A 12,284-nucleotide genomic window follows, 5' to 3' on the forward strand; every position below is an offset into this window, starting at 1 on the left:
GAACCGTCTCGTCCCGATCTACAAACCCATCAGCTCACCTTCGCCGGAAACTGCCGCTACAGTCTCCATAATAGTGAAACAGTGGCCAGAAATCCTCATTTTGAGCTGCTACGGTTTTGCTGATAAAAACCGTACTTCCCGACCTCTGATCATAGATCTTATCGGTGGGAATCTTCAATTATATATCATGAACACTCAGTTAAAATTTGGGACCGATCCGACGGCTAGATCTCCAGGAATCTTTGTGTCATTGTGGGTGGTTTTCTCAAAAAACGGGAATTGAGTTAAGTGTGTGTTTTTATGGTGGAGGCTATGGTGTAGAGATGTATGGAAATGGAAAGGATTAGGGTTTTAAGGGGTATTTATACTACCTTAATCCCATGGATCTAAGGCCTATCTTTCCTTTTTGGTCCATAATTAACTCCATCTAATTAGCCTACTTATCCTTCCATCCTTATTATTTTATTAGATCCCTACTAACTTAAGTAAACTTCGTCTACTATAAGAAATAATATATAAAATATTATTACTAAATTTTGGGATGTTACATTAGTATTTTTAGACAACGAAAATTAGACTAGAAATGACAAGCTATCAAAGACGAGGGACTAAAAATGAAAAATAATCTTCAGTGACCCATCGCGCTATGCAATGAGTCCAAGAAGACGGCCATCACGTACCGCGATGGGCTGTGATGACTCAGGTGACACGTGGCAGCAGGGTAGGCCACGTGGCAGTCATGCATAAGTGGTGGCGTCGCGCTACGCAACGGCCACATGGAAGACTCCATCGCGTACCGCGATGGAGTGCAAAATCGGCTATAAAAGGGGGGTGAACGGCATCTCATTTTCTCACACCAAACTTTCTCTCTCTAGACTCTCTCTCTAGAATTACTCTCTCACTACCTCGGTTTTCATGCCGACCCGACAATCGTTACTTCGTAATCCGTGCCATACACTGACGAAACCTCGAAATGCGTGCTACACGAGAATAACCCAACATTCTATCTCAAAGTACGTGCACGTCACGACGGCCACCATATGTTGCCTCGTTTTGCGTGCCAACCTCGAAGTCCGTGCTAAGCCCCGAAGTTCTGACAATCTAAGCACCAGTACGCGACATAGAGTAGAAGTACTGCTCGTACAAACTTAGGTATTTAAACTTCTAATACCCGTGTAAGGTAAGGGTTCTGACCTAAGTCATTATGGTATTATTATTATATGGCTTAGACCATAGTCAGGGGTATAGCCCAAACCTTGATCATAATTATGTTTACATAAGCTTTAAACATACAAAGGATTATAATAGTGTTTCTTTACAACTAAGAAACATCAGTTTTACATTCATAAGGAAATATAGTTCCTTTACGATTAAGAAACATAGCATTCGTATACAAAGAATATAGTTAAAACTTTGTTTCTTCATGTGTAAGAAAAATAAGATTTTACATGCATAACAGTCAATGAATGTTTCTTCTTGAAGAAGAAACAGATTATAGATGTTTCTTCATGAAAACGAAACTCATCATATGATTTGGTAAATAAACAGAAAGACTATGGGTCTAAATATTTTATTCAAACAAATGATCAATCAAGGTTTAAAGCTATTTAAACCAAAAAAAAGGTCTATAGCCGGATCAAGAGACAATCCGGATATTTATATACCTATTTTATTATAGGTCAATCAATCAATCAGTCAGTCAGTCGTCAATCAATCATTCACAGTCAAGGTTTCAAACGCACACCGACGGTACAGGTGAATACGTTAACCTTTTTATCAGTCAAAACATATTTATACTCAATGAGACGAACGGGTGTTTGTCTTAACGAGTCAATCAATTGTCTACATGAGATCGAGAAATCTCTAAAACTTTATAATACAAAGTAGAAAATAAAGTCAACTCAGACCGAATACACATGTGTCTGGATCCAAACATAACTGTTCAGCCTAATCATTCTAAGGCTACGTAGCCGTGGGCTAATGGTTATAACTAGTCTCCCGGAAAGGGCTACGTGGCTCGGGAACAATTGTGTGTGTAGGGCAGTGGTACATAGACCAGAAGTAGAAATGCTTCTGCTGAGCTTGTAGAGAAAACTATATTTGTATTATATTGTCATACAAATGTTTTATTGAGTCATACGTGTTCACCAGCATATAGCTGGCGTATTTTTCCCCACATTTCAGGGAAACATATTAGCACAGGTAGCAAGGAACATAGTCATTCATGAAGATAGACGCTCGCAAGGTAGAGATGGCTCAGTTTTAAATTATCAAAATATTATAAACAAGATTGAAACATGATTTATAAATCAAACACTCGGGTATTTATTATCCGACAAGCTTTCAAATAAATTAATATTATAACCAAAGTCTTCCGCTAAAATAAACCGCAACTCTGATGTATTTACAAAACAGGTACCTACTATTGGTCATACGCCTAGGCCCTAAGCCGGGGTCTGACAGGTTGGTATCAGAGCCATCGATCTTAGCGAATTAGGTATTTAATCATACCTAGGCTTTGATCAGAAATAGATATCATTCTCATAAATAAGAGCCATCAATCATAACTAATTAAGTATTAGTACCTAATATTTAACTACATGTTGAATAAATAGGGATAAGCTCGACCCCAGCCAGGGACTCTGCCCCTTGGACCCTGCTAGGGGCTGCCGCCCCTAGAACCCCGCTGCCAGGGGCGTTGCCCCCGGACCCCCGTTCGTTGTGGGTAATAATTAAAGTAGAAGGACGATATGAGTAGTGATAGTTAATTGATATGTATAATTGTATACAGTTAGTCGCGCACAGCTGAAGAGAAGGACAACCATTAGCAGAAGAAGTAACCGAGTTCAGGTGAGTTTCTAGCCTCATATCCTTGTTATGTTTTCGGGGCTGTGTGCATACTCGATGTGAAGTGTGAATACACTTACCTTAAGTGGTAAGTGTATGCTATATAAGTCATACGAGGTAGTTATTATATAATGCTTGTCGGTGCGTGAACGGTCTTCGGATATTGCACGTATCGCCAAGGATAGTGATTTCCAAGAGGTTGTTAGTGTGTATAAATGCTATAATGTGACTTGTTTATTATGTAAATGATGTAATGATATGAAGTGTGTTGTAGACAAGTAGAGGTAGAGTGTGTTAGAAGTGGCAAGAGTCTAGTAAGAGTGTTAGTGGCATGACGGTAGTACGTGGTAGGGTAAGCCTCTACGTGACTTCGTTATTAAAGTGGCAAAGTGGCATAACGTTATACGTTATTAAAGTGGCAAAGTGGCGTAACGTTAACTCGTTATTAAAGTGGTTAAGTGGTAGGGATAAATAAGAGGTTAAGTGGTAAGGTGAGCAGGTCGAATAGTGGACTACGTGTCTTCGGATACGTATATATTGCATGTAGTGGTTGTATGATAAGTTGCTTGATTAACTAGAACTCACTCAGCGTAGCTGACTTTTAGTATGCACGCAGGTAAGCTGATTATAGAGTTAGCATGAGGACGGCACATTGCATGGATTAAACGGCTGACATCTGAAGATAGAATTAAAGATGTTTTAAATATGATGTTTTGTGTTATGGTATCAAAGAAAAGATTTAATGTTTTGTAACGAATGGTCGATGTTTTATATTTCGCGAAAAGTTTTAATTAACTCTGATTTGTAAGAACTGTGTTTATGAGTAAATCCGACGCTAAAGTAGGGCTACCGGGAAGGGGGCCTTATAAGTTGGTATCAGAGAAAAGTTCGAGAGATTTAAGCATCCTACATGCTTAGACTCGAACAAAAAAGAATGGGATTTAAGTAAGAAAAGAAGAAGATGTCAATTCAAGATAGCCATGTGTCACTCAAGCAAGCTCAGTAACGGTAAAGTATATGGCTACATAATGTGTAAAGACGTTAGCTTAATTGCTAAAGGTAGGATATGTGTATGTTAGGGATAGGGCTAATTAACTGTTATTGTTATTGTTCTGTTTGCATTATTAATTTTATAATGCAAATAGTTTTAATTATAATTGAGCTAATCCATATCTACATATAGGGAGAGAATCTTATTACTTAAAGAGAATTATAATTACATAGAGATGTATTTATAGGCCAAACAATTATAGTTTATATAAGAATTAAGCTAAAGAGATGTATTTATAGGCCAAACAATCATAGTTTATATAAGAATTAAGCTAAACGTACACCTTCTATACTTGTCATACGCTCTCTCCTGAACTTTCTATTTGCCATGTTGCTAGCTTTTCTCTAACAATTTTTTTTGGGTCATTTCAGAGTCTCTTTAAAATATCAAAACAAAAATTACAAAATTTCTTTTTCTTTTTGGTTTTTCTCTCCTTTTGTGTGTATTTTCTTGGTCATAGTAATAATATTTGTTATTACATACATTAAGAAATGTAATTTAAGAAATAATGATATGACGTTTTTATAAAAACGATAAAAGTTTTGTATATTTTTATTACTTAAAGAGAATCTTATTACTTAAAGAGAATTATAATTACATAGAGATGTATTTATAGGCCAAACAATTATAGTTTATATAAGAATTAAGCTAAACGTACCCCTTCTATACTTGTCATACGCTCTCTCCTGAACTTTCTATTTGCCATGTTGCTAGCTTTTCTCTAACAATTTTTTTTGGGTCATTTCAGAGTCTCTTTAAAATATCAAAACAAAAATTACAAAATTTCTTTTTCTTTTTGGTTTTTCTCTCCTTTTGTGTGTATTTTCTTGGTCATAGTAATAATATTTGTTATTACATACATTAAGAAATGTAATTTAAGAAATAATGATATGACGTTTTTATAAAAACGATAAAAGTTTTGTATATTTTTATCTTATCATATATCTTCCGCCCAACAAAAAAAAAAGTTTATCTGAATATTTTTTGTTAAGTTCAAATGCATGAGATTAATGTTATGTGAGATTAGAACAAATTTGTTAATCAACTCGTATGTTATTCAAATTTTTTTATTTATTAATAAGCAATAAGATTTTTTTTAAAGGTAAGCTATCTCAAAAATACACTGTAAAATTAAAAAAAAAACATTTCTTTTAAAACGAGGAAAAAACCTTTTCTTTACATAATATATTTTTGGTTATTTTAAAAATAAAAAAAATGTTTTATAATATACAATAAAAGAAAAAAATAACTTAAAAAACAGAATTTAAATAATAATAATAATAATAATAATAAAAGATATCAAAATGGCAAAGAAAAAACAAAAAACGTTTAGATTGTATTAATGTAAAACTTGAGAGAGAGTACGTTTAGTAAAAACAAATGAGAGAGGAGTGCGTTTAACAACACCCTTAAATAATTTAAAACTTAGGTCAACGTACACTCTAAAGTTAGGCTGGCTAGTACGTTGTCAACCTGCCATGATCACTGATTAAGCGAATTGTGCCTATTAAACTTTTCTGCCTTGGTCTTCCCAGTCTTATGCCATGATCACTGATCATAAAGAAACACGAGAAATTTACGTGGTTTATTTTAACCTAGCTTACACCACGGCTAAAACTAGTGAGACAATTGATTACCTTGTAGTTGATGAGAATTACAATCAAGTATGGGTGTATTACTGTATTTATAAGTTAAAACATATTGGGTTTTAGTAATCTAAAACTTAGAGCCAAAGAAACACTCCATAAATAGGTTTGCTAGTATTTTGGCAACATGTCAAAAACTCAAATTCCGACCGAAAATAAGATCAGTGCTGAAAAAGACCAGCTGCCACACTTTTTAACAATTTTTGTTCTCTTTTATTAGAGTTTTTCAAATAACATTTTAGTTCTCTTAGATAATAGTTTTGTTTCATAATTACACTATTTCTTAGTTAAGTATCAAGAGCCAAATAATCTATAGGTAAATACTTATTCAACAATTATAACTCTCTACTAGAAAATTCACGATATTTTATAAATTTTTCGTTAATAAACGAGACCTGAAAAACTACAACTTATACTGAACATGAACATGTGAGTTAAAAAAGTTTATAGTAAAATCCAGTACAAGAAAGATGTGTTGTAATGGTGCAAAGTTTGTAATGGTGCACTTTTTGTACGTCGTATGCCTACATTTTTTGAAACATTTCCGGTCGTTTTGGTAGACGGAGACGGGATTGTTGGGGCCGATGTTCCGTTTCGAAGGGCAGAATCTAAGTATAGTGTCGAACAAGTTGGTGTAACTGTTGAGTTCTACGGTGGTGAACTCAATGGAGTCAGTTATAGTGATCCTGTTACTGTCAAAAAATATGCTAGACACGCTCAATTGGGGGAAATTTTTGAATTAGATCGTGCTACTTTGAAATCTGATGGTGTTTTTCGTGACAGTCCAAGGGGTTGGTTTACTTTTGGACATGCTTCATTTGCTTTGCTCTTCTTCTTCTTCTTCGTACGTATTTGGCATGGTGCTCGAACCTTCTGACACAACTTTGAGATAACAATAGCAGTAATCCCTTTTGTTTTTCCTCTTTTCTTTACTTTACTTTTCTTTTATAAATAAATATATATTTATATATATTCCTGCTCTACTCCTACTCATCTACTCTCTCACACCTCAAAACACACACACATCTACATCTCTCTCTCTCTCTCTCTCTCTAAAAGTTGTCTTTGTTTCAAGACTACTACTGAAGAGGCTATGATCATCAAAAGCTTCTGCATCAAATGATTTGAAAAGGAGAGTCAAATCAACCTTCACTTAAAACTCAAATCTCAAGTACTTCACTTGTTTTTAGAGAGAGAAACCTCATATATATTCAAGAACATATATATATATATACAACAAACAGGTATATATATATATACTTATATCTAATATCTCTCTATCTATCTCTATCTCATGAATATTGAAATCAAAGTGAAGCTTTATTTTTATAATTTGATGATATGACTCCTCTTATGTGCTTCAAAAGTTCAGACACTTCATTCTACCTTCCTGTTTTTAAAGATAATATTATATTTTGCTAATAAACTATTAGTTTATAATCTTATATATACATGTGGCTATCTATGTATCTATCTATAACTTATACTCTCTTTCTCTCTCTTGAAGTTTGCAAGTGTCTGGGAATGAAAATCGTATTTGGGATTTGAGTACTATGTTGTCATAAGATGTCAATGTAAAAAAACATTAATCTTTGTCTGTCTGCAGCTGTTGAATGAGGAGTATATGTTGATGATGAAGCAACACGTGCACAATCATAGTATCTCCATCACTACTCTCTCTTGAGGTACATCATCAATCCAATCATATTTACCATTAATATCTTAAGACAAAACATGCAGTAATTGATAACACAATAGTAAATTAATATGGCTTCTTTTTTTACTAAATAATAATAAGAGAGTATAATATTATTGCTTTGTAGGTTGAAGAAAGAAAGTCATACCAAAAAGATATTAAAAGCATCTATGGCTACTTACTACAATGGAAGCTCAGATATTCAAGGAGGAGATGGGTTGCAAACCCTTGTTCTAATGAACCCGGGTTACGTTTATTACCCGGATGGTCAACAACAATCTGGTCAACAAACGCAGCCCGGTAATTTTATGTTTCTCGAATCCAATCATCCCGGAAATAATACTCCGGTCAACCACCACCAGCACTCGCACATGGCAGCGCCACCACCACCGTCTGCGCAGACTCAGCAGTTTGTTGGCATACCGCTATCGGCATCGCCACCGTCATCCGCCTACATCCCACGGGCCCAGTACATGTACAACCCGGTGGAGATGGTGTCGCCCCGTGAGGCCACACCGTTTCAACAAGGCTTGTCTTTAAGCCTGTCGTCTCAGCAGAGTAGGTACGGGTCTCACAGACCCGTACCTGTTTCCCCCACCGGCGATGACGGGTCTAGATCTGCCATCGTGGGTGGGTCGACATCCTCGGCGTCCGGGATTTCGAATAATATGTTGTTGAATTCCAAGTATTTGAAAGCAACCCAAGAAATCCTTGAAGAAGTGGTGAATGTTGGGAAAGTTGCAATGAAGAGCTCTGATCAGTCCATTAAGAATCTCAACATTCTTGGTGTCGGTGGCGGTGATGGATCACCGCCACCGACTACTGGAGAAGCCGCGGATACCGCCAAATCTGGCGGTGCTGCTGAGCTTACGACAGCGGAAAGACAGGAAATCCAGATGAAGAAAGCAAAGCTTATTAACATGCTTGATGAGGTGGAGCAGAGATACAGACAATATCATCACCAGATGATAATAGTAAACTCATGGTTTGAGCAAGCAGCCGGGCCCGGGTCTGCGAAAACATACACCGCACTCGCGTTGCAGACGATCTCTAAGCAATTCCGGTGCCTAAAAGACGCAATCACGGGACAGATTAAGGCTGCCAGCCGGAGCTTAGGAGAAGATGACAGTTTAGGCGGCGGTAAGGCAGAAGGCGGAGGTTCGAGGCTGAAATTTGTGGATAATCAACTCAGGCAACAGAGAGCTTTGCAGCAATTGGGTATGATCCAACATAATGCTTGGAGACCACAAAGGGGATTGCCAGAGCGTTCGGTTTCGGTTCTTCGTGCTTGGCTTTTCGAACACTTTCTTCACCCGTAAGAATCAAGATCCCGCAAATAATTATTAAATTTACTTAATTTTATAAGTTTGTGATTCGCTTACACGGTTTTGATTTCAGTTACCCGAAGGATTCGGACAAACATATGCTTGCCAAACAAACCGGGCTTACCAGAAGCCAGGTAATTATTTAATATTTATCTTCTCTTTGTTAGCAGCCTTTTCACAGGTCCAACTTTTAAGTGAGATTTTACTCAGTACGCTTGTTCTGTTTTACGAATCCTAGGTTTCAAATTGGTTCATAAATGCGCGTGTTCGGTTATGGAAGCCAATGGTGGAAGAGATGTACCTCGAGGAAATTAAGGAACAAGAACAAAACGAAAAGGATGGCCCTAATAAAACGAGCGGGAATGAAGAACACGAAGATAACTCATCGTCCAGACACGAGAAAAGTCAGTCACCAGAAAGCTCAACCCGAGGATTCCGAGCCACTAAACAAGAGACTTCATTCCATCCACCACCATCACTGGCGGCTTCTGCCACCATCTCGACATCCCCCACCGCCACGGGAATCCAATTCCAAAACCACCCGTCGGGTTTCAGTCTCATGGGATCATTAGAAATGGACGGAATCACACAATTCACCTCCAAAAAACCTCGAACCAACGAGAGGGACCAACCGAACCAAGACGTCGGTTTCACCATCACCGGCGGCAACCCGACCGACTTCATGAATGGACTCGGTGGTTACCCAATCGGTCAATTCCAACAGCAGTACTCCGGTAACGGTGTCTCCTTGACTTTAGGTCTACCAGACTGTGAAAACTTATCAATTTCCGGGACCCACCGGAGCTTCCTCCCGAACCAAAACATCCAACTCCGAAGAGGAGCAGAATTAGAGGAAGGGCACGACTACACCGCCATGAATCCGCCATCCTCTTCACACACCGCGGCATTGTATGAGTCTATGAATATCCAAAACCGCAAGCGGTTTGCTGCACAACCTTTACCAGATTTTGTTGCTTAAACAGAATCGAAAAATCGAAAAATAAACCCAAGATTCACCTTAGAACAGATTCGATTCGATACTTGGATGAAGATTAAAGAACAAGAACCATTAGAGTTCATTATAGTTCAATATAGATAGAACTTAGGTATTTCATGAATCATCATATCATGATGAATGATTCAATGACTGTATATTATTTTGGATGGATGTATGTATGTAAAACTAGTTCTATATATTTGGATTGGGGGGTATACCATAAACAATATTTATTATCATATCATATCATATGATCATTATCTTTTAACATATTTCTTGAATCTTGTATATGTTTCTGCAACTGATGATTCCCCCGTTTCAAAATCCAAAGAAAAAAAAAGATCTTTTTGTTAGGAACTATAGTAAAGTTACTGACTTGATGACAAAAGCTGGTAGATATGACGTGGACAAGTTCCATGGTACTGGTCATTAATATGAAGACCAATGAGTGGTTCAAAGAAAAGTCGTTTTAGGTTACTTTCTCAATAGGGATCATTGTTGTATGGTTTTAATGCATTCAATGTATTGAAACTTCAAAGTGGCCATTTCTACCTGTCACCACAATCATTAACACACAAGATAACTTTACTTATCCGAATAATTGTGTCCATAATAGCGCGTTTTTAACCTCACATGGACGAGAGTGGACGTAATGTTGATTAGAGAGAGATAATGGACGTTCTTGTGTAAAAACGTCTAAAAACGGATTATGTGAAAAGTGGATGAGAGAAAGGGCGTGTTTTTGGACTTTTTTTTGTTATGAGAGAGACAAAGCCCAGGGAGGTTGGACAGGGGTGATCAGTGATGTGGCGGGCGTTTTTTAAACAGCCTATTATGGATACTCTAAAAGAACTCGTTGGTGATGTGACACTAGTAAATCCCACATCGTCGGGCTCACGTAACAGACATTGGGTCATAAGAAATGACTGGCCTTAAATACCACCAGCGTGCAAAAATTACGCAATATTGTAAAGGGAAACTTATATAGGAAGAATAAAATGGTCAATCCATGTCAGCTTAACAACTGGTTTCAGGGATCCAACATGTTATGCTATGGTAAAGATTGAGACCGAAACCGTAATTTCTAACTAAAGACCAATTTCATAATTTAAACTACGATAAGTGCCGTCAATCTAATGAACTCCCTTAAACTTATCTGTAATATAGGATAGGATTTAACCTCACAAGGCAACAATAATTTGCTAAACTTTTCTTTGTGAGATTCTCCCTAACCTTATCTAAGAAAATAATAATTCAGGTCCCACATTAACACTGAAGCCAGCCATGGCATCACATTTTAGACTAAAACTGCAAATATCTAGAACAATTTCAACGATAAGTATAATGATATTTGAATATTTCATGTACACATAAATCCTAATTTGAACAATGTACGATATTAATACAACAAAGTAAATAGTAAATTAAAAGGTTGTTTATAGCATTTTGATCATACCATTGGAGCTTGTAATATCTGCAACTCTTCTATTAGCAACTTTGGACCGATAACACCAAACTTCAAATACTTCCGTAAGATCCGGATACCGAATATGCTTATTTGCTAACCATTCACTTATTATTCCCGCCTGTTCGCCAGATGGCAACGCGAGAATTATTGAAACAAATGCAGACTCCAAAGACTGCCATATTTCACCATCGATTTTAACTACTGAACAGTCATTCTCGTCAGTAGTCAAAGAGTCAACAGATGACTTTACAATCCTTACAAATGGAAGCCAAATTTTCACCCCGTGAAGCCGTTTTACAGTCGGTAAAATCACATTTCCATATCCTATTGCTTCTAAAACCTTGGAAGTTATCTCAATAACCTTAATCCTTGTCTCAAGACTGTCTTCTTGTTCATTTTGACTTATCTGGTCAACAGCTTTGACTATGTTCTCAGATGCATCTATCCAGTTCTCAACAAAATCCTTTAATAATTCCAACTTCGCCAAGATTTGGCAAGCCCATGACATATCTACCAAAAAGGTTTTAAATTTATGCATTTCACTTATTTCACCAACTGATTTAACTGTATTATTGAATCTTGATAATAAACCCTTAAAAGATTGTCTCACTTTTGACTTTAGATCTTCATCAGCTGTTAACAATGGAGCATCATCGTCTTCTGTAAGCATGTACTCAATCTGTTCTTGAGCAGATGTTTTCAAATCCACCATTGTCGGTGGTAACACTGACGTGGCCAACATGGTGGCAGAGAGAAAAATCTTGACTATTGTAGTTTGTTTTACAGGTTGAAGACGTCCAAGAATCGGTTCTGCTAGCAAACCCAAGCCCGGAATAATTTTCAAAATCTCTTCCTCCTCGGCCTCCTCCCAAGGAGAAGCTTCTAGAAAGTCCACACACGTGGCAATAATACCCTGGCATCCAAGGTTGACTGCCACTTGGAGGATGCCAAGTGTGTTTTTGACACCGTGACACGTCTCACTTATAGAACACCCGGTGTTAACATAAAAGAGACGTAAGACTGTGATATGGTGGTCAAAGTCATATTCTTGGCAGTAAACCTCGACACAGTTTCGGGAATCGAGAATTTGACACGTGGGCCAGTTCTCGGATAAACGGTCTGCAAAATATTTGCTTTTGTTTATAAGAATGTGGGAGTGACAGTATATCCATTCGTCACGGCCTTCGGGTGTTCTTAATCTTGCAACAACATCACTTGTGGATCGGTCACCAATCATTGTACCCTGAGTTGCGA

The 12,284-nt window shown here is 37.2% G+C and overlaps 2 protein-coding genes across 2 annotated transcripts; one reads left to right on the forward strand and one right to left on the reverse strand.

Annotated features, from left to right (window-relative positions):
- Nucleotides 1-6,512: 6,512 nt before the first annotated feature.
- On the forward strand, nt 6,513-9,832 carry LOC143609969 (BEL1-like homeodomain protein 1). Its single transcript, XM_077084574.1, has 5 exons — nt 6,513-6,762; nt 7,148-7,229; nt 7,368-8,555; nt 8,639-8,699; nt 8,804-9,832. The coding sequence occupies exons 3-5, from the start codon at nt 7,411-7,413 to the stop codon at nt 9,542-9,544; spliced, it is 1,947 nt and encodes a 648-aa protein (XP_076940689.1). The 5' UTR covers nt 6,513-6,762; nt 7,148-7,229; nt 7,368-7,410; the 3' UTR covers nt 9,545-9,832.
- A 767-nt stretch (nt 9,833-10,599) lies between these two features.
- On the reverse strand, nt 10,600-12,284 carry LOC143609966 (BTB/POZ domain-containing protein At3g05675-like). The gene has a single exon (XM_077084572.1). The coding sequence runs from the start codon at nt 12,265-12,267 to the stop codon at nt 10,999-11,001; it is 1,269 nt and encodes a 422-aa protein (XP_076940687.1). The 5' UTR covers nt 12,268-12,284; the 3' UTR covers nt 10,600-10,998.

The sequence above is a fragment of the Bidens hawaiensis genome, unplaced genomic scaffold (assembly GCF_021521415.1).
Source record: "Bidens hawaiensis isolate Kalapana, Puna unplaced genomic scaffold, B.hawaiensis_p1.1 tig00022542_1, whole genome shotgun sequence".
Taxonomy (NCBI): Eukaryota; Viridiplantae; Streptophyta; class Magnoliopsida; order Asterales; family Asteraceae; genus Bidens; species Bidens hawaiensis.